This window comes from Mustela putorius, unplaced genomic scaffold (assembly GCF_011764305.1).
Source record: "Mustela putorius furo isolate JIRA1106 unplaced genomic scaffold, ASM1176430v1.1 tig00003859_pilon_pilon_pilon, whole genome shotgun sequence".
Classification (NCBI taxonomy): Eukaryota; Metazoa; Chordata; class Mammalia; order Carnivora; family Mustelidae; genus Mustela; species Mustela putorius.
In genome coordinates this window covers 13472084-13493751 of record NW_025422011.1, presented here as the reverse complement: position 1 = coordinate 13493751, position 21668 = coordinate 13472084, and the positions used below count along the sequence as shown (strand labels likewise).

Here is a 21668-nt window from a genome sequence, read left to right as displayed (position 1 = left end):
TGAAAAGAAAATCTGACTTCATACAGATACATTGTTGGAAAAAGGAGAACTCTTTAAATAACTTTTAACGTAATTGTGGATATTCCTCTTCAATATACACTGAAACTCACAAAATAATAGTATTATAAACATTGATTACAATGTGGAATCAAAGACGGTATCAATGAAGTTTTTCATATTATGTTACACTAAAAGGCATTGGTTTATCTTGTGCTTTGAATGCGTCTTTTACCCATTGAAGATATCAACATTTCATTCCTTGGTCATTTGGAAGGTGCTGATTCACTGAGTTACACAGATCTTCCAAATATTTTACACAGTTCATTATACAATGTCTAACAATCATATTGGTTAATATCAGCATCATCTTTAGTGTTATACATGGCAGAGTTTACTTTTATTGCTGATTAGTTTTTGAATGTAAAAATACATCACAATTTCTTTATCCTTCCACCTACTATGGGCATGAGCTCCTTCCAGATGGATGCTATTGTGAATAAAGCTGCTATGGATGTTAATGTATGAGTCTTGTATACATGGGTATTTTCATCTCTCTAGGACTCACATCCCTCCAAACCTTTTTATTTTCGACCTTTCACATTTTAGCCATTGTAGTACACGTGAAGTGTATGACATTGTGGTAATTTGCATTTCCTTGGTAACTAATGATGTTCACATTCTTATCATATATTTGTTGGCTATTTGCCTGTCTCCTTTTGTCTGTCTTTTGTCCATTGGTTTGGGTTATTTATCTCCTCATTGAATAGTAAAATTCCTTAAATATTTTAAGTATATCTTTGCAATAATTTTCTTCCAGTCTATGACTTGGCCTTTTCTATTAACAGTGTCTTTGGAAGAGCTGAAGTTTTTAACCTTAATGAAGTTTTACTTATCATTTTTTTTAATGGCTAACAGTTTCTCTCCCCTGCTATTCCCATTTTACAAATCTTTGCCCTCTCTAGGTTTTTTCCTATGTTTTCATCTAAAAGTTTTGTAGTTTTATCTAACAGATCAATATATTCCAATTTTAATTTTCTACACAACTTTAATTCATATTCTCAAGTAGTTTTTTAGTTATTAGTTAACATTCTAATTATATGTCAAAACCTTTACATTCAGCAGTTCTCTTTTTATAGGTATGACTCTTTACCAAGGAACTTAGTGTCTGCTACAAACATGTGGTTTCATATAATCTTATATATCTAATACTTTGTAGTCTCTGGAAAGTTAGGGCTACATATTTATAATTTTTTTTATTGCCAGCTTAGGTTTATGATAATAATACATCATTAAAGACATTAAAGACATCATTAAAGACAATAAAGCATAAAAGTTCCTAGCACAGCAACTAAGCTTTTTCTAGATGTTCAATAAATGTTAAAGAAATAATGATTCTTACTTAGGAAATTATTTCTAATATCTGATTGTTGAAACTTCTTGAATCTTTATTATAAATTATGTGATTTTAGTAGCATCTTTTTTCTAACATACCCCAATATTTTCTGCAAATGGACAACTTTCATTTAGTTACCTTAGTTTTGTACAGGATATACCAGCATATTTCAATTCTTATGACTGAAGAGTTTGGCATAAATAAATTAATTTTTGCCTCCTTGGCCAGTAGAATTTATTTATAATTTCATAAGAGGATAATCTATTTTTCCTTTAAGGGCTTTTTATAGAATATGCAGGAACCTAACATTGTGAGTTTTATAATCACACAAACATCATAGGGAAATTCCTTTCTCTAATCATCTTAGACATTGTACACATACTTACATTGTTTGCGTTGTTAATGATGTTAAGTCATTATAAAGTTAATACTTTAATATTAGTTTGGTTAGCTTTAATGAGCTTCATGATTGTGATGATAAGTAAACTTGGAAGAAACTTTTTCAGATATCAGTGAAAATACTGCCACTGCTACTACTATAACTATGCTATTGCTGAAACTATTAGGTACATAACACATGCCAAGCACTCTACAAGCATTATGTCCTTGAATATTGACCACAAGCCTTACCTTTATTTTTACAAGGTCACGTAGTGAATAAGTGGCAAGACCAGTAGTGTTCTAACTCGTGTCTTTCCCTGACTCCAAACTCTAGCATCTTCACTGTTAGGTTACACAGCTAGCAGCCCTAATCATAACAAAAATTTTGCAGGATAGGCATGATGCCAATTGCAAACATGATTAAACTGAAATTAAGTGACTCGATAAAGTCACATATTTAATCACATATTTAAAGCTAATATCAAACTCAGATCTTTTATAACTTACTCTTTCCTCTCTGTCACATTACATCTTTATCCATCTTGAATTACTAACTCTGATGGCAGTAACTTTCCATTTGGAAGAAGAGTTCTAGGCTAACATTGCTATTTTCAGTATTTTTAAAGAGAAAACTATTATTGTAAAATCCTTGACAAATTAGTACATGTGAAAGATTAAGTAAAAAGTTTCATTGCAGTCAAGGGAGGAAAAGAGATGGAAGCATATTCCTTTATGTGTAATTGCAAAAAAAAAATTATGAAATAAACACATGTATATGGGTAATTTTCTTTATTCCAAAGGGATCAATCCAAGAACAAGGAAAAGAAAATGTTTCAGATTTTCCTGCATAAGGAAACAGCAGTCATACTATCAGATTACCTCAAATCATCCTATATATATCACCAATTAAATAATGATTGAGATGAGAAGGTGGACTGGATGGCCTAACATTATGCAATATTTGCATTTTGGTATTTTATAGATACATTTAAAACTTTATATAACTGGAAGAGATATAGTTTAAATTTATGTTTTTTTTACAATACCAGGAAAAAGACTATTTTGAAATGGAAATAGGAAAGTGTAGGGTCAGGCTTGGTGATGAGTCAAGGTTAAGTAATGTGAGTAAGAATTAAGACATTTTCCTCAAAATAAAGAATATCTTTTTTTAAAAACTCATCCATCTAAAATTTTCCTATTTTCCATAGTTTCTTCCCCCAGCAATTTTTCTGGCTATCACATAAATAAAAAAACAAATTGTTCTTTTGCTCTTCGAGCATGACATTTCACCATATACCTGTTTTTATATCAAAGTACTTAGGAGAAAATATAAGATTTAACAGTTTGCTTAAACCAAGCATGATGTAAATAGGGTACAAAACTCTAAATGACTCTTAAAGACTGTAAGCAAAATCACAATGTTTAGGTTAAAGAAAGGAAATAAGAACTGGAAGCAGTATACTTATGATGCTAATCAAAGACATATGAATACACAGAACCACGGAACTGGGAGTTTATTTAATAAATCTTACTGACTGACTTCTCTGGGCCAGTTGCAATCCTCAACTCTTTTCAAATATTAACTCATTTTATCCTCAAAATAAGCCCATACGTTTGGTGCTATTATTGTCTCCATTTTACAGATAAGGAAACAAGGGACCAAAAAAAATCTTTTTGAAGTGACTTTCCCAAGGTCACACAGCTAGAGAGGGGTAGGATTTAGACCAGAGCAGCGGCCTCTAATTCCCTACTCTTAACTACCATGCTAGGCAGCTTACTCCGTGGAAGTACTAAAATACCGGCAGAATTAAGAAGCAGACCGTGCACAAGGCTTTTCCAGACAGATAGACTCAAATTAGTCAGATGGTTCTAGTAAAGTCTTAACTTTGGCAGCCTCAGCTTCTTCCTCTATAAAAATGGGGTGCAGAAGACCAGGTTCAGAGAATTAGCGACGATATGTGCTAATGCACTACTGACACATAGCAGGCACTTAGTATAGGTCAGCAATCTTTACCTTCCCTATTCTTATTTAAAAAGACTTCCAAAATTGAAAATTTGAACAGAGATCAGGTGACAAAAAAAAATAGGGTGTACAAGTCCATCAAAGCAGTAGATGAGCAGCTTTCTTTCTCTTTTCATGAAAGACTCTGACAGTCTTCTCATAGCTTTGTCCTGAAACAGACCAGGAAGCATGCCTGAAGTTGGGTGGCCCTCTAAGTCATAGTAACCTCACACCATGTTGTACCGTGACTCTTTTTAACATCGTATGTCAGCTTCTTCTCCACTATGACCAGTGCCATTCCTATAGACTCTAAGTCAGGATTTAAGTGGTGATTGAATGTCTAAGGGTAATTTAACTTATTCATTCACTTAACAAATATTTATTGCAGGCCTTGGCACTTGTAGGGATATAGAAGTGAATATAGGGGAGATAGTAGTAAATAAGACAATATCCCAATCCTTGTGGAGGTTTTTCAGCAACGTAAAAAATAGTGTGAATGGAGCAGAAAAGGAGTATATGTAAGTATTTGCAAGCTTGCGCTTGAAATTTGATAGTAAAATGGTTTCTGCAGGAAATACAAGTGTAGTTTCATATCTTTGGGAATGTCATATAATTAAACATCTATAGGGTAACAGAATTGTGATACCTTTAGTTGATTATGTTGTGTAAAATATCACTAGATTAATAATACGTAAAATATCTATATCTCTTAAATTGGTAAAACAGCCAATCAGCGTTCTTACTTTAGTTATTAGCATTCTGTCAGACTTGTACAGTAATGATTAGTTACCCTTTATTATACTTTTGGCATGCTTCCCATGTTTAATTTCATTGTAGGGAAGGAACACATAGTTAAGGAAATTGCAAAGAGGAGGAAAAGTTAAAATAGGGAAAATAATGACATAGATTCAAAACTGACTTGAATTTATTGTTATAATAAGACTTTGGCAAGCAGAATGAAGAAGAATTATTTTTAAATTTGCCTTTGAAATATTTTGTGTTCAACCTCACAACTTTGAACTTGAATTTTTTTTTTTTTAATTTTCTTTGGGTTAAAACTTATTTCCATAACAGCACAGGTAAAAAATAACAAGCATACATTGAAACAAATGTGTAAAAATAAATTCTAAATATCTGTTAAGAAAACACTAAAATTATTCACCAAATATATTATGAGTGTCTTAATAAATGTATTGTCTTAAACAATTTTCCCTGTGAGGTTATAACATTACTCATATTAATATGTCTCTTTCTAGAAAATAGTTTGGGCATCTGCTCAGAGACATTGTATTGAAAATATATGTGAAAATGGCCAAGTTAAATACAAACTTTGTCACATGCTAGACGATGGAGTCAAGTGTCCTTAGAAAGAGCAGAACTACGGGCGGCTCCCCTATATTCCAGCATTACCCAGTTCCCAGATCCCTGCTGTGTAGTTGTTCCACTCGCCAAGAAGCCTGTTAAAGAGCCCCCCAGAGCATGTGTACAGCCCTCCATGTTAATAGTTAATTGGTGAGGATGGCAAGATGAGAGGACAGCCGAACATGTGGTCTCTCAGACTCAAGCCGTAGACAGACCTTTAGTTATAATAACAGCAGCTGCTCACGTTCTCACAACTCAACTGTTCAAAACTGTTGTCGAATGAAGGTTGTCGTGGATTGGGGGGGGGGGGGGGGAAGGGAAGAGGGAAGGTTACATCTAAGAAAAATAACTAAACCCTACCTTGAAACTCTCACTATGTATTATTTAAGTATGAGAATATTACTTAAGCTTTTTAAAACTTAAGTATAAATTTCTAATTTAAAGGTGGTTCTGTTTCAGGTACATTGAACATTCTACTGCTTCTTCCCATTTACCGTTAGAAATGTTTGTGCACCGTTCGAAACTTTTTAATGAGATTTTTTGCAAAGTGATGCCTTTGAAGCAGTTACAATAGGGTACTGTTTGATTTCCACAACTAGCAAGATATGAAACTATCATTTTTTTGCTCTTATAAATGGGAACTGGCTTACTAATAGTAAAATCTGTCATCTACCTCCAAATTATATAACATTTTCTGCCTTTTAAATTAATTTCATTTTTAGTTTCTAGTGACAATTATGTACTTGAAGAAAATGATAACTGATAACTTTTGTTCTTTTTGGAAATAAAAATTAAGTTTTATGCCAAAAAAATTAGCTTTATGCCTTATTATGAGTTCACTGGTAAGGTAAAAGGAAAGTAAATTTCTCTTAACTAATGCATTTTATTTACACAATCTATGACAGGTTGTTCTTGATTTGTTTTTATTGATCAAAAACACTTTTACCTGAAACTGTAAGGAAATAAATATCAAAGAACTTAGAATTTTGATTAAAATAGGTGGGGAGATATTTTTCTATGCCTTTCTCAGAGCTTCCCTTTCAGGAAGAAAATTTACTTTTTATTATTGCTAATTTATTCAAACTGTCATATCCTACTTTTTAAAGGAATTTTTAAATATAAAGAACAACCTAATAAATTTCTCCTTAACTGTAATAATGCAGGGATGAAAACTTCTCTGACATTATTCATGATAAAATATTAAATAATATTTTCTCATTCTAGAATACTTCTAAATAGTGCCAACATTTAATGTATTTGCTTACAGAACATTAGTTTATAAACTATTTAAACTTTATTTTATTCAAAATAGATTCCTCATTTGAAAGTGGCCTAGAGCATATTTTGACTTATTGTCATTGGCATTTGGTCATTTAATAGTCTTATTCAGTTTTTATCATTTAACCAAAGTTTTCCAACAATTTGATCTGTGGACATTTTCCCCCATCTATCTCTTTAAAGAAAACCATCACCAGTATGTTCCTTTATACTAAGGAAAGTTTATTTTCTGAAGGAAAGCAGGAAGAAAACGTCTTGTTATAATGTCTCTTGAAAATTGAAGGTTTTAGTTATTTAATTGATATATTTTCATATTAATATTTTACATTAAGGTAATAAAGCTTTGAACCCATTGCAATGAATGAATGTTTCAAATAGAGAAATTCAGAACAAGTCTTTTCACATCCATAAACTTTTGTGTTCATGCTGAGTATCTTAGCAGCTAAACTCTAAGTTAGGTAGTGGACTGCTTAGAACTAACCACTAATATGGGATCATGAAATGTGGACTCCAGTGGCCTTGTGAATTTCTCTCAGTGTGAAATCTTTTATTTTTAAAACAAGAACTAAAAATAATTACATGGTGAAGGAACAACATACTTTTGTGAGTTTACATCTATAAAATTTTGGGAAATATTTTTAATGTAGTTGTTGATAAGAGTGTCATTATAGGAAGCATAGCATCACCTTCTGTCACATAATGTAATCTATTCTAAGTGGTCTGTTTAAATGCACTTTGCTAAGGACAATATTTAAGGATGAAAATTAGAGATTAGGTTTAATCTCTTGATCATAGTTACCAATTACTAGAAGATAAAGTTAGATATTCTGGCTGTCAGTTTTTCATGAGTTCCTTAATCAAGGTATTCTCAACTGAGAATCTGGTTTTTATTTTTCTAGATCTTTTCAACCAGTCTGAAGTAGCTTGTAAGAAATTAACATTTTTAAAAGTGTAAAAAAGAAGCAATTTTAAGAACTCTGCTGAATTGTATTAAACCTATTTTAATATTGCACCATATGTGTCAAATTCTAATCTTTGAAAATTTAGTAACTTCATATGAGTCTGGTGCATTGTAAAAGAATCTATTATTCTTCACAATAGTGAATAATAGACTTTGCTACTGTAGGCTACTTATAAGAATCTGTAATTCTTATAGCTCCAGTTTTTATTTTCTTCTGTTTTATATTACATATTCTGGTATCTGATTAATTTTTTAAATGAAATCTTAGCTTATATATATTTTACAGATGTATTTAATTTACTTTCTTGGCCAAGGATGTTTGAAACTTTTTATACAAATAAACTCCAAATTATCTGTAAGTTTCTGTCTATATATACAATTAGTTGCAGAGTAAGTAACATTTTACCTTAGTGTAACTATGCATATTAAATAAGAGCAAGATATTTGAAATGGTCAATAAGATAAATGTGTATCTCTACAGGGAAAAATTACCACTTAGAAATCTTTCATTATACTTAATCTAACCAAAGCATATTCAGCAAGCCATAAAAAGAAAAATAATTTTAAAACTTTTTTGTTCTAAAATAACTTTGTGATATTACATTTCATACAGTGATTCCTACTGTATTTCCTTGTAGTGATGGTGGTTGTTAAAGTACTGTTTAGAGCCAAAATTTTCAAATATATCAATGATAGAAATAGTGAAACGTCTCATCACAGTATGGAGATTGAGTCATCTGTTAGGGCATATGGAATCTTTGGCTGTTGGACTGCAGTCTTTATAATGCCCAGTGTCCACGCATGGACACAACTGTTCTGGGAACAGAAGCAGAAAGAGACCTCTGTGTTCAGTCCACTTGAACATGGTAGAAGAAAAAAGGAAAAAGGATCTTTAATGTTAATTATTTTTATTATAAACTATCTTTGACTTCATCACTTTTTATGTACAGAAAATAGATACAACTTTATTTAATTTTGCCTTTTTTTAACAAATAAAATTACTAAGCTTTTAATCTTTGGTGTTACAAGCTGTCTGAAAAATACCTGTGAGAAAATGTAAGTTTTGAGTTTTTCCTACTTATATACCTGGATGCATACTTTCCCTTAAAGAAAGATTACTATCTTCAAAAAAAGATACTTATTTCTTAATATTGAAAGAAAATGTGCTTGTAACTAAATATAATTTAAAACTCTTTAAGTACCAGGTCATATATTATATCCTAACATTATGTTTTAGCCTTTTGCTATTAATTGCATTATTATTATATAAAGAGTTTCTGCTTCTTTAATAATATTTTCGCACCCTATGTAGTTAATCTTTAATGTTGGGGAGGACAAGGGGAGAGATTAAATTAGCCTTGTAACCTCTTTCTCTTCCAGGCTGATGATGGAAAATAAAAGCTCTTAGCCACAAAATGTAACACTTAGAATTAATATTTAATTAGACTAGCAAATTGTACACTGTGGCTGAAAGCTTCCAAAGAGTTGTTAGTGCCACAATTGACCTACAGGTTTAATAATAACTCACTTCTAGAAGCAAGTGCCAGTTCAGCATAGTAGAGCCACTGTAAGAAAGTCCTGAGAGATTAAAATCAGCAAACCAAATGGCAGGCAGGGATTCCTGGGATGGAGCCTTCTGGAAAGCTGGGAGCTGGAATAGCTTTTAAGCCAGGATTCAGATGAGAACAGTGGGTGAAAAAGCTGATCCCTCCTGTTCTGGGAGCTTCTGGTTGTAGGCCAAAATCTTAGAACAGATTTTTACTAAATGTTTTTGCTGCAGCTATTAACTTACATTGAAAATCAAATATTGAATAATTTTTCTGTAAAATTTAACAAATTTTTTGTGTAAACATTAGTTCTTAATTTCTTACATATTAGTACATAATATCTGTAAACTCAGATCATTAGATTATCAGATAGGTTTGGCGCTGTACATCTATGCTGTTTTGCTGTGACATGCTGTTTCCTTGTTCCCTGTATAGTTGATTTATATGGTTCATTTCTATATTATTTCATTACGGGGCATTATGCAGAGCCTGAGAAAGAGATTGTGAAGTCGGTAGCCCAAGAAATGTTTTTCTTCAAGAAAGTACATAAATCAACAAATATAAAATCAAAGGCATTCTGAATTTTTAAAGGCCTTATATTATAAAAAGCAATGCTACATTTGCTTATGCTTAGGATGCAATTAAATTACAAGATAAATAATTGGACCTCCTGGTGAAACATTGGATCCTTATATCTCTGAGAAATTAATCTGGTGAAAAATAGGATACCATGAATTTGAAAATGTGCAAATGCAGAACAGCCAACTAAAGAAGGAAGACCTTACATAATTTATTGGTGTTATCTTCAATAATTAAAGAAAAGCTAGTCATTAGTTAAAAATTCAAGCAGATGAGAACCTTGCCAGCAGAGGGAGTAGTCCTGTCTGCCGTCAGGTTCCCATCATTTTCCCACCTGCCTCAGCTCTTTTCCCAGCCAGTCTCCCATCTGGACCTGGCTCTGTCAGCCTGTTCCTGATGACAGGCTATCATTTTATACTCAATATGGGATTATTCTAAGCTGATTTTAAACTTTAGTATCTTTAACCTACCACTGCATCACAAACATCAGCTGGATGCTCTGTTTGATATTTGGATATTAGCAATTGTTTTTCCAGGCAAGCTATGAGCTTTTGGACATCTGTGAATTACATTTTAACAGTTTCAAGTAGAAAGTAGTAGGCAACAAATTTCTGATTTAAGAAGTTACCCATTATATATTTTTAAACCAAAGATGCAAATGTCCATATGTGTAGTATGAAACTATCATTTATGTAAAAATACCTAAAATTAATTTTGAATATTATACCATTATTCTCTTGACCCTATTCATTATAATATTTTGCTTACCCCATGTATAAGAGTGTTCAGAATATTAAGATTTTTTAAAATGTTTAATAGAATAACCTATTGAAAAGAAAACTGGAAAAAAAAAAAACTGATGTTCTGCAAAGCAGGTACTATTTGAAGCCAGTGTAAATGTAAGTAATATTTCTGAAAACAACATCATGTGTTCTTAAAAAAATTTTCACACCAAAACTTAGAATACCAAGTATTTGAACACATAGAAATCACAAAAAGATATGGCTCCGTTGCTTAATCCTAGTAGAATTTGACAATTTAGCAATTTATTTTGCCCTTGAAGTTAAGTATATTTGCCATAAGCTCTTTTGTGGATATGTTTTAAAGCATTAGAACAATGAATCAAAATGTGTTTATGATGTTCCTACATAAATATCATATATGATGCTACCAAGAGAGTGTTATAGCTACAATTTTTAAAATTTACGCAAGTTCCTCTGTATTTTAAAATTAGCTATGTGAATTTCAATAAAAGTTCAGTATTAAATCTGGAAAGATTTAATCTAATACCTTTACTAAGGTATTATAAATATTTATTAGTATAACTTGATTTGATAAAATTATATTCTTTCTTAAACTCAAAATAATTATGAACAGAATTATTTTTCCCACTATAAAATATTTTTATAAAATCAAAATTTAATCTATGAGTAAATGACAACTCTGGGGAAGATGGAAGGTTTGTAAAAACTTACAGTATAAACAATTTTATTACTTCATAGTCTCAATCCTAAAGAATGTAGAACTTAATAAGCATAGAAAAACAAATACCGCATTACATATCTCTCGATTTCTCTTTTATTCAAGCTTTTTAAAATTACATGACAAAGAAATGTCATTAATTCTAGTATGTCTGTGTTTCTATGCATATTATTTCTCAGAAAAATGTTATAACGTGAGCTGTGGAGTAGTATACTTGCTTTTCTTGGGATTCTTCCCCCCCGCCCCCAACATACACACACATATAGACACACATCATATCATGTAATAGATTCAAACATAAAGTAATTTAAATCTTTCTTTAACTTTTCAATATTAACTTAGTAGTGCTTTTGCACTATTGTAGTCCCAAATCTGTTATGTGTGCCATATATCAAATGGGAGCTCTACCTTTTATGTTGTATATTTGCTACCCTTCTTATTTTAGTAACTCAAAAACTTATTTGAGCCGTTGCATAAATGTTTTTGTCAATTGATTTTTTTTTTCTTTTCAAGCTTCTTAATAATTAAGTGACTGGTTAATTACTTTTTAATCTCTTGTTAAAAATCTCTCCGGGCAGTATACTTTGTATTGGGACAAACTGTATCTTTTTATATTGTTGAGATAATTGGGTCAAAGAAAGTAAGAAAACATTCAGGGTTTAGGGTTTCTGATTGTTACTTGGTTACTCTAAAGAGGTATCTCAACTATTTTTATTAGAAAATGGAGGGAGCTTATGTGGCAGTAGTTGAATTTTATCTGTTGAAGTTCATAGTTTTGGTTTAATGAGCTTTGAATTGCAAGGGAGCATTAAACTAATCTTCCTTTATTTAAAATCCATTTAATGGATTTGGCATATCCTAATAAAGAGGTTACCATTCTATAAAAGAAAACAGGAAACATCCTATGAAACCAAGCAAGAAATAATCAAAATAAAAACTGAAATATTTTGTGAAATTAAAATTGGGGTAAAAAATGACCAACTGGACTTTTGATTTGCCTTTTGATTTGCCTTTTTTGTTTGCAACAGCATTTGACATGATTTAAATCTAAATAAATAATTAAGAAATTGCACTGCAAGTTTTAAGAACCTTTAAGAACCTTTTATGTAACTTAATACAATGCTATTTGAGACTGCCAGCAAACTCTTAAAACTCCTGGACACCGGCTCTCTTCTGGCTTCCCTCCTAGTCATGTCTTGGCTACTGTCCAGAGCTGACAACTTTCACCCAGGAGTGAAGGGAGATTTGTCTAGTAGAGGGAGGATTTTTGAGCCATCCTGGATTTTCACATCCAGATGGGCAAGGAGGAGGGGTGGCAGTACCATTGTACATACTTGGGTGATGTCATTGTGCCATGCATGAATATAACCATTAATTTACTCCTACTGGTGAATCCTGAATGTCCTTACTCAAATGTTCCTTATTAGAAACTGTAATGTTAGCAACTTCAAAATTAACACAAAAATTACTCAAACTTTATGTCCCAGTAATTGATGCACAAATACCTTGAGATTCTTCATTTCCAGTCACATATACTGCAGAAATCAAAGATGCTTCGCATCTTGGCTAATAACATAAAAACACTTAGAATCTGTGAAGATGAGAATGTGGAAGTTCAAGGCCTCTCTGCTCAGAGCATTATGCTAAAGCTTTCTGAACACTGTGAATTATATTATGACAATTTATTGTCCATAGTGCATTCGCCCTAAAGTGAATTGTGATTGTTATGCTTTGGAGGATTTTTAAAGCTATTAATTTTAGACTCTTTTAAGTAAATTTGCCTATCTTTATCTAAAAGACCACTTAGTATTAGCATTGTGATTTGAGAGACCTTTTGACAAGAGTGGTTGTTAAGATATGATTATGTCAGTATACCATACTCCCTATGCATCTTGGAGGTACAGAAGGAATCTGTAACACTATTTCAGCTTTTTAAAAAATATGTACATTTACATGCCCAAATATCTCATCACCGGAATACTGAATGAGTTTATAATTAAGGTAAAGATTATCTCAGTCAGAAACTTAGATGTTATTCTTACATAATTTCCAGTACTTTTTATTCTATAGACTTTTTTTAGTATCTGTCAACTTTTACCATCTAGCTTACCACATTACATAAACTTTCAAAACTGCTGTGCAGAAAACAGTAAGGTCATTGTTAAATATAACTTACTTTGTGGTAATTATTAAAACTTTTTTCTTGCTCTAATACTTCATCAAAGCTTTTAAAATCAAATTTAGTTTATAATTAATAACTGTAGTATAAACTGATAGAGCTTAGAAACACAATAAATTAAATATATGAATGAGTTTCTGAGATTTCTAAACCCAGCCTGTATACATCTTTTATTTTGCAATTCATTAATTTTTCTCCACCAAGTGGAGGGTTGATTTTTTAAAATCTCCCATAAATTACCCTAAAAAGATTTATAATGTTGACAAATGTTACAGGGTGTTAAGTGGTTTATTAGTAAATTTTAAGGTTAAAGAAAGAAACCTTCTTTGAATGTCAGGGTGTCCATCTAAATATACAGGACCTTGCTTATATACTACTTGAATGGAAGACTAATTCCATCCTTAAACCTTACAACTTCTATTATTAAAATAATTGAAAAAGCCCTAGCTTATATCACTACATATCTGAATAGTTGAGTTCTAACAAAACTAACTTTTATCATTTTAGATTCAGATATTTAGATACAAAGGTTTAGTCTTTTATGTATAGATAAAAGGAAATCTGACCTTTTGATTAAGAAATATTGTCAGTAGCCTTTATAAGTGCTTGTTCATCTGAGGGTCCATGACAGGAGTACTCTTCCCAGTTGAGTTTATCCTAAAAATGAAATGATAAGAGCCTGCTGGTTGTTATCTAAGATTCTTCTTCATGGGAGAACCACACTTGTTCTCACCCTCTACAACCAACCCAGCCACACCCCACCCCCACCCCAACATTGTTCAGTACTCAGCACAATGAATCATTTTCAAGTTGACTCATTGTGAACTGTCTCCCAGCTGTTGGAATGTCTGGCAGACATTTTTGTTTGGGTGAAGAATAACTGGCTGAAACCCAACCTGGATGAGTTTGATATAATGGTCTTTGGCTAAAGAAATATTGAGAGGAACTTGTTTATGGCCTCTGAAGCCCCTGTTATTCCTGGAGTAGGACCATCCCCTGTGGCATAGAACTGAAAGTAAGGAATCAATCTGTATTATTTTCTCACCATTGAATGAAAAATTGCCTTAGAAAAAAATAGGCATTTTCAAATTATGTTTGTTTTTCTACACTTGGTACCCACGTGATTAAGAGTATTAAAGCCAATTAAGGATAACTATTTTTGCTGGTTCCTTTTAAGAGCACTGATTCAAAGGCCAAAATATTCTTTATACAACACACATTTCCACTTACAGAGGAGTTCCAAATACTGCCCTAGGTATGAGTTAACCAGTCATTTCAGCATAATGTTTAGTGACAGAAACTACTATGTATTTCAGACTGAGTCAGATAACATTGACCAGTTTTCTTTTGTTTTTCTTTCTTATGCAATCTCTACTAGAGGACTTAAGAAACAGAGGAATACTAGTAAGCTCAGTAGTCAATCATGTTTTCAGAAAGTGAATGTGTTTCATTCACTTTCATTAGACTTTCCTCTAACAGGGGTCATAGGATCAAACTAAAGTTTTCTTAACTGTTTTACATTTCCCATCCTTTTCTAAAGATTATTTTTAAACTGGTAGATATTACCAGGGTCTAAAATGGGAGTTTCAAAATTATAAAATTTTACAAAGAACTATTTTTTTCAACTTACCTAGAACTTGAGAGCAAAAATGTTATAACATATGAAAGACGTTATAACATACAAAACATTTGCTGACGTATCACTCTGTCAGGGGCTAAAAGAAATACTGAATCTCCATTAAATAATACCATTCAGGAGAACCTATGGGGTATTTAATGATTATATTTTTAATGATTTTTTTATAGCCATGAAATTCTGGGCATTTTAGAACCTTCACTACTTAAAATATGACCTTTTTAAACAATGCATTATTTAGCATGTTTTTGGTTCATGTCAGGTTGTGTTGGAAAAAAAAGCATAGGCTACTAGTCTAGCGTTAGTCTTCTACCATCTTTTCTTTGCCTTTATTGTTATCCCAGAGCCAAATAGCAGCATCTGGAAGGAGAGAACAGAAGACTCCAGAGCTAGCCATGTTGCAGTCTCTTAGCTGGACCCTTCCGTGCTTCTGAAATGATACAGAGGACCTCAGCTGTTACAGGGCTGGGACCTGGTCCCAGTTGACAGATGATAGTGGGACCTTGCCTTACACCACATTATACTCTACTATCTTCTGCTTCTGAATCCTGATGTCAGATTTTCCAATGGGTAAAGTAATTTGAAAAAGAATAGTGTGTGAGGATAAAGGTAGCCTTGACCCTTAAAACAGAAGAAAAATAATCATTTATGTTCCCTACCAAAAATAAGGTATGTCCCCTCAGCTCTTCCAACTAGAGTAGCATACCTACATGGGCGAGAATTTTCAATTAAGAGCATATTTTCATCCAGTTTTCATCCTGTGGCAGCTTTGAATTACTCCTCTATGTTGATAGTTTATCTCCTCTACCATTTTCACTGAAGTGGCATAATGGCACTGAATACATATTGTGTTTTTAAACATAAAATGAGTGTTTTGTTTTCTTGTTTTACAGAATAAAGCAGTTATTACTCGTGTTACAAACTTGTCAGATACAGTAGTTGGTCTGGAATCATTCATTGGTTCTGAGAGAGAAACCAACCCATTATATAAGGATTATCATGGTAAGCAGCACCTTTATCACGGGAAGAGAGTACCCTGGGTTGCCTTTAGGTTTACCTGGAAGCATTGTATCCGGTCATAGTATCTACTGTCAAGTAGCAAGAATTTTATTTTATAATACATCTGTCAAATGTTTTCCATTCCTGACCGTTCTTTCATGGCAGCTTATCACCAAACTACATTAAGACTATGGATTATGGTAACTGCTTGAAATAAGTCCAACCCATGTACTAAGGCATGGTTCAGTCAGAAAAATATTTTATTGTCCCAGAGACTTAAAGCTGTCATGAAATTAGTTATACTTATTAGCCATTTTGAAATAAATATCATATTAACTCCATTAATAACAGCTTTGTGTAGTGGTTTACACTTTACAAAGCCTACCTATGTAATAAATAAAATTCATATTTATTATGTTATAAAAGTCCTAGTTAGTCACATTTTCATGAAGTGAACATCTTTGATTATATTTGAACTTTGCTCATTTTGTTGTTTGAGTTTTGAGGAGATTTTATAATATTGCGATCCTAGTATAAATACAGGTCAACGAATCAGATTTTAATTATTTTTTGAAGTTCTTAGCAATATTTTGGTCATTTGGTTAATTTGGAGATTTTTTAAACATAAAGATTCTTACATAGAATCATTGAAATAGGAAAGGTTTAAAAATTTTGTACATTTCATCTATAAATAAAATACAGAATATGGTGAATGATTTTTACCTATTATACTGAGTAAATGTCAATTATTGCTGTTTTTATTATTATGGACCTACTATACTTCCATGGAAACCTCTAAAGACTGAATAGCTTATTTGAACCCTGCTAGAAGATTATATAAGATTGTGATTGCAGGACTATAACAATTCCTGACTCTACAAAAAAAAAAAATTAGAAGATACTTTATATGATAACCACCATTGCTTTGAAGAGTCAGCATACAATCTTTTAAAAAATAATAGAACAGTATAATCTAACAATAAAGTATTTTTCAAAGGCTAGAAACTACAAGCTATGAACAAAAGCTACATAAAATAATTCACCTCATGATTATTAACCTGCATAACTGTGTATGCTATATGCCCAGATTAGCCCTATGTATAATTATTTAATCCATTATTGTTACTATTATAGGAAGAGGACTATTAAGATTAAACTATTTTTTTAATTTGTTGTTAAACTGTAGTTGACATACCACATTGTATTAGTTTAAGGTGTGCAAAGTCATGATGTGATAGGTGTATGTATTGTAAAATGACTGCAAGAGTTAAGTTTCATTAACATAGATTACCACACATAGTTCACAATGATTTTTTTTTTCTAGTGACAAGAAGTCTAAGATCTCCTCTCTTAGCTACTTTCAAATATACAACACATAGTCACCATGCTGTACATTACATCCCTAGCACTTATTTGTTTCATAACTGGATGACTTTTTTTTCATTTGTTTTTATTTCCACTTTCTTTTAAAACAACTCAAGTTAAATACTGCCTTAATAAATTATATCTGAGTATCATTTGTAAATATTATGACCTAATAAATTTAGTAAATTGTTTTTTATATTCCAAGACTGTTATTTTGATTAAAACATTTCAAGGGTGAAAGGCCATGATGTTTTGTGCTGAAATCCCTGAATCGATAAATCATTAGGAACAGATTCATGAGTGGCTTTGACAAGAAGTAACATTTCTGTTAATAAGAAGATAAACCGTATTCATTCATTGTATAAGGCCTCCTGACTTAAGGGCTAAACCAACACATACATATCAAGATAAAATGAGGAATGTGCAAGTGAAAGTCCGGTGTGCTCATTTCTAATGTATTTTACTAAATAGCTCTGTTTAAGATATTTTTAATCTGCATCTAAAAACTGTCTTCATAACATATTTTGCCTTTTTTTAAGTTTAATAAATTAGATCAGATATTTCAGTGAATTATTTTTGAAGGGACCATTTTGAAAGTTAAGAACCTAGAGGTTTACCCTGTTAAGCTAAAACGAATACATACATTCCTATGCATTCAAACGCACACACACTGTATACTAGAGAAACAGTTCTTTAAATAAGAGGCATCTCATTTGTTCAGATTTGGATTTGCTTTCTTCCCCCATGTACAAAGATCAATGTCTTTGGGACAATGATTTTTAAATAGGGGCTGAGTTAGGCGGAGAGATGCACTTCAGGCAGAGAGATGCACTGAAGAATCTTCCATGTCTTCATCTGTGGCAGATGACCCCGAGTTTAGTCAGAAACTGCATTAAGCTGCACAAAAGGCATCCAGTGCCCTTGTCAGAAGAAATTAGCAAGTGTTTCTACTGACAAGAGGCCAAAGCTCACGGTTTACCTAGCACTGTTACAAAGCTTATAACAGCTACATAAAGGTCTAACATGGCACAGAAATGAGTGTCTTGGGATGGCATAGGGGTTAAAGTTTGATCCTAGAGTGTGCTCTGAAATGTAGTTTTCTTCAATGGTTTGCTCAAGTCATTAATAAGGTACAAAATGAAATACTTTTCATTAGTGCTTCACTGGTTATCAGTAACCCATAAGCCGTGTTTTGCTGGCTGCTTACTGGTGCATTTAATAAAATAAAGATCACTCAGTGGTGCCGTGGGCAGCATGCAAGGTGATAGCCATATTTGCTTACTGTAAATACAAGAGAAAATCACACACAAACCGGCTGTAGTTTTGACAAGTATTAAGATCCCTCTTTACATCTGTACTTCTGTACCAAAGTGCAATTAGTTTTCCTCGCACAAGGATTTCTGTTTATCTTATTCTGCTTGATTACTTGAGTATAATCACAGCATTTGCTTCATTGCTCCTGGTAGTAAGCTCCAGTTTTAAAAGGGGAGGATGCTTGTGTGTAAATTTACAGGATTCTGCTGTAAGACTCTTAATTTTATGCATCTAAGACAGTGTTTTAAATTTTGTTTTCTTTTAATTTCCTTTTCACAAGGTTTGATTCATATCCGGCAGATTCCTCAGCTTAATAACTTGATTTATGATGTATCTGATGTCAAAGACTTAGCTTTTAAATTAAAAAGGAAGCTATTCACCATTGAGGTAAGAGAGAATTTTTGTATTTTAGTTCATGACTTGAGGTTAAATGGTCTGTCTGTGTGTGTGTGTGTATATATATATATATATATATAATGTATATATATATATACATTTTTTTACTTAATGAAATTCTTAGAAGATGTTTCCTGCTAATATTCTTAAGTTCTTTCAGTGTAACAGAATAATGTTTTTAGAACTATCTTATTTTTTTTCTCTTTTAGTGACATATCATTTGAGTATAGTAAAAAATGATTTTGTTTTAAGTGTCTATTCAAAGTAAACTCCAAACTTCCATGAGAAGTATGACATGCATATTTCCAAGGCTTTCAAAAGCATATTTAATTAAATGTTAATGAGCTGTGATTATTGTGTGTGGAGTGTGAATGCTACCCACAGTTGTGTATGGCTAAGTAAAGAGGATCCTTATCTACATTCTAAAAGCAGTTTTCTTTACTATTAGTGAATTCACCTTTCCACTTTCCATGATGAACAAAACAAAATATAATTTACACCAGGGTCTTTAATCAAATTTTCTACAAAACTGAAACTTTTTTGGTGACCTTCATGCAAGCAGTAGTGACAGAAAGTAGTGGTACAAAAGATTTATTTCAACTTAATCTTGCTAAAGAGCAAATGAACATAGCACTATTAAGCAATTAGAGTTGATGTATTTATTAACGAAATAAATGCTCAGGGAGAGATGGCTTTTGGGTGATGTGATAGTTATCAATATAGTCGGTGCAATTTTTTTAACAAAGACATAAAACAGCCAAGCAGCCTTGACAAACCATTTTGTTTAATCTCTTTTCAAATGAAAAGCTCTTAAGCAGGCCACTTGTCTTAACTGCTTGAAACCATAAAAAGAGAGAATTGCCACCAATAAATTAGCATATTTTTAACTTCATCACCAAATGATGGTCAATGTGGCTTGGCACTGCTTTGGTGTTTGGGACTTCACCCTTAAGTGACCACTTTGGCCCTTTTTTGACCCTCTGCCCTCTTTAGCCGGCCACTTGATAAGGTGACTTCATGGTTCTCTCTCTTTTTTTCTTTCCCTTCACATTTGCAAGTAGCACTAACCTATAAATCATTGTAAGGGCCCTATCCAGTGACAAATTAATGTGCCCTCCTCCTAATTAATGGTCATCAATGTCCTTAATTATCTAATCCTATTGAGAGCAGTTAATAGTTAATCAGGCAGCCAGTTCTTCAAGCAGGTCATCTCGGCAGGAGTGTTAGAAGTTTCTCATCTGGGGATACTCCCTTCAAAAGCCACTTAAAGCCAGAAGATCCAGAGTGTAAAAATACTGATTCTTGAGCTAATTTGCTTTAGTTCTCAGAAGAAACCACTGAAATGGAACCCAGCACTGTAATTGTTCAAACTTTGTTTCAATTTTTCTGATACAATACTGAAAAATTTACCATTATTATTTACCCATTTTAAGCGATACTTTGCTTAAAAATTTTGGAAGTATAAAGTTATAATTAGTGTCACAAGAATGCATGCCTCATCGTTTTAAGTTGAACTTATGTTTTTCATTAAAAATGTGGGGTTTTTTTCCTCTGCATGACGCCTTTCTCCCAAATGTGTGTTCTGACAACCAGGTCTAAGATAGCGTCTCTATCATCATACACACTAACCAAGCAGATTCCCTAGTGAAAATCCTGTTGCACCCAGAGAAAAAAGTAGCACTGTCGTGTGAATTATGTTTATTCTCTCTCACTCTCTCACTCTCTCTCTTTCTCACACATGCACACAACACATATATGCATACATACACTGAGTCTTATTTTGGGCTTGAAGGGATAGAAATAAAGGACTAAATAATGTCAAGTGGGACCTCTCCTTTGAGTGAACTTAGGTTCTAGTAGTCCCTACACTTTACCACTATAGCTGATGTGAGATCTTTTATAAACCACATAGGTTTCTGTTCCATTTCCTCTCTTCTATTCCCAGCATTCTAATCTAAGAGAATAATTATAACTGATCACCTGTGATTTGGAAGAAATATTTGAAAAGAAAACACAAATAGGTGGTTGGTTTTTAAAAAGTCAATATTTAATACAGTTGCTCAAATCCTTTACCTTTTTGGCTTATAACTTTCATCTTTTTTTATACATAGAAATATAGTTACAGCACATTCCAAATAATTTATTCACTCATGCAATAAAATTCAGTTTGGTGTTTAAGAATGAAACAAACCTGACAGAAACATATATAGATATAATTATAACAAGGTAAAATCATGTGGTTCACATAAAACTAAATGATTTAAATACAGTACTGTACCTTATAAAATACATAACCAAACAGATAGCAAGTCTTTGGTGATATTGTAGAAACTGGAAACAAGAGGATTCCCTTATTAGGGGAAAATTTATCTATCAAGTGACATTATTTTAATATGCACAACAAAATTTTTAAACTGATACTAAAAAATAATAATAAAATAAAAATAATAAAATGTGTACTAGTCTATAAAGTGTGAGATTCTAATATAGCAGACATTGAATCTGCATTCTACTTTCAGAAGAGAAAGGTGGTTTAGCAGGGCAAGCAGATATCTTTTCTGATTCCATACAGGTAGATTTGTTACGTGGTGGAATTTTCTTATCAGTCACACAGTCTCAAAATTGTCATGTTGGAAACAAGGAGCAAAAAAAAAACCAGGAAAATATCTTCATCTCTATTTTTAGGGTACCCTTTCTTTGATTTTTTAAATACTCTTTTTTATAGATGAAAACTAAATTTTTATTTATTTTATTTTATTTTATTTTATTTTATTTATTTATTTTTTTTTTTACT

The 21668-nt window shown here is 32.2% G+C and overlaps 1 protein-coding gene across 2 annotated transcripts in view; it reads left to right on the top strand.

Annotated features, from left to right (window-relative positions):
- Nucleotides 1-21668, top strand: part of ELP4 (elongator acetyltransferase complex subunit 4) — a 241508-nt gene that overhangs the window by 100766 nt on the left and 119074 nt on the right. For both annotated transcript variants that reach the window (XM_004755915.3, XM_004755916.3), the window contains exons 8-9: nt 15694-15802; nt 18759-18865. In XM_004755915.3, the coding sequence (XP_004755972.1) occupies nt 15694-15802; nt 18759-18865 (216 nt within the window). The remainder of the gene's footprint in view (nt 1-15693; nt 15803-18758; nt 18866-21668) is intronic.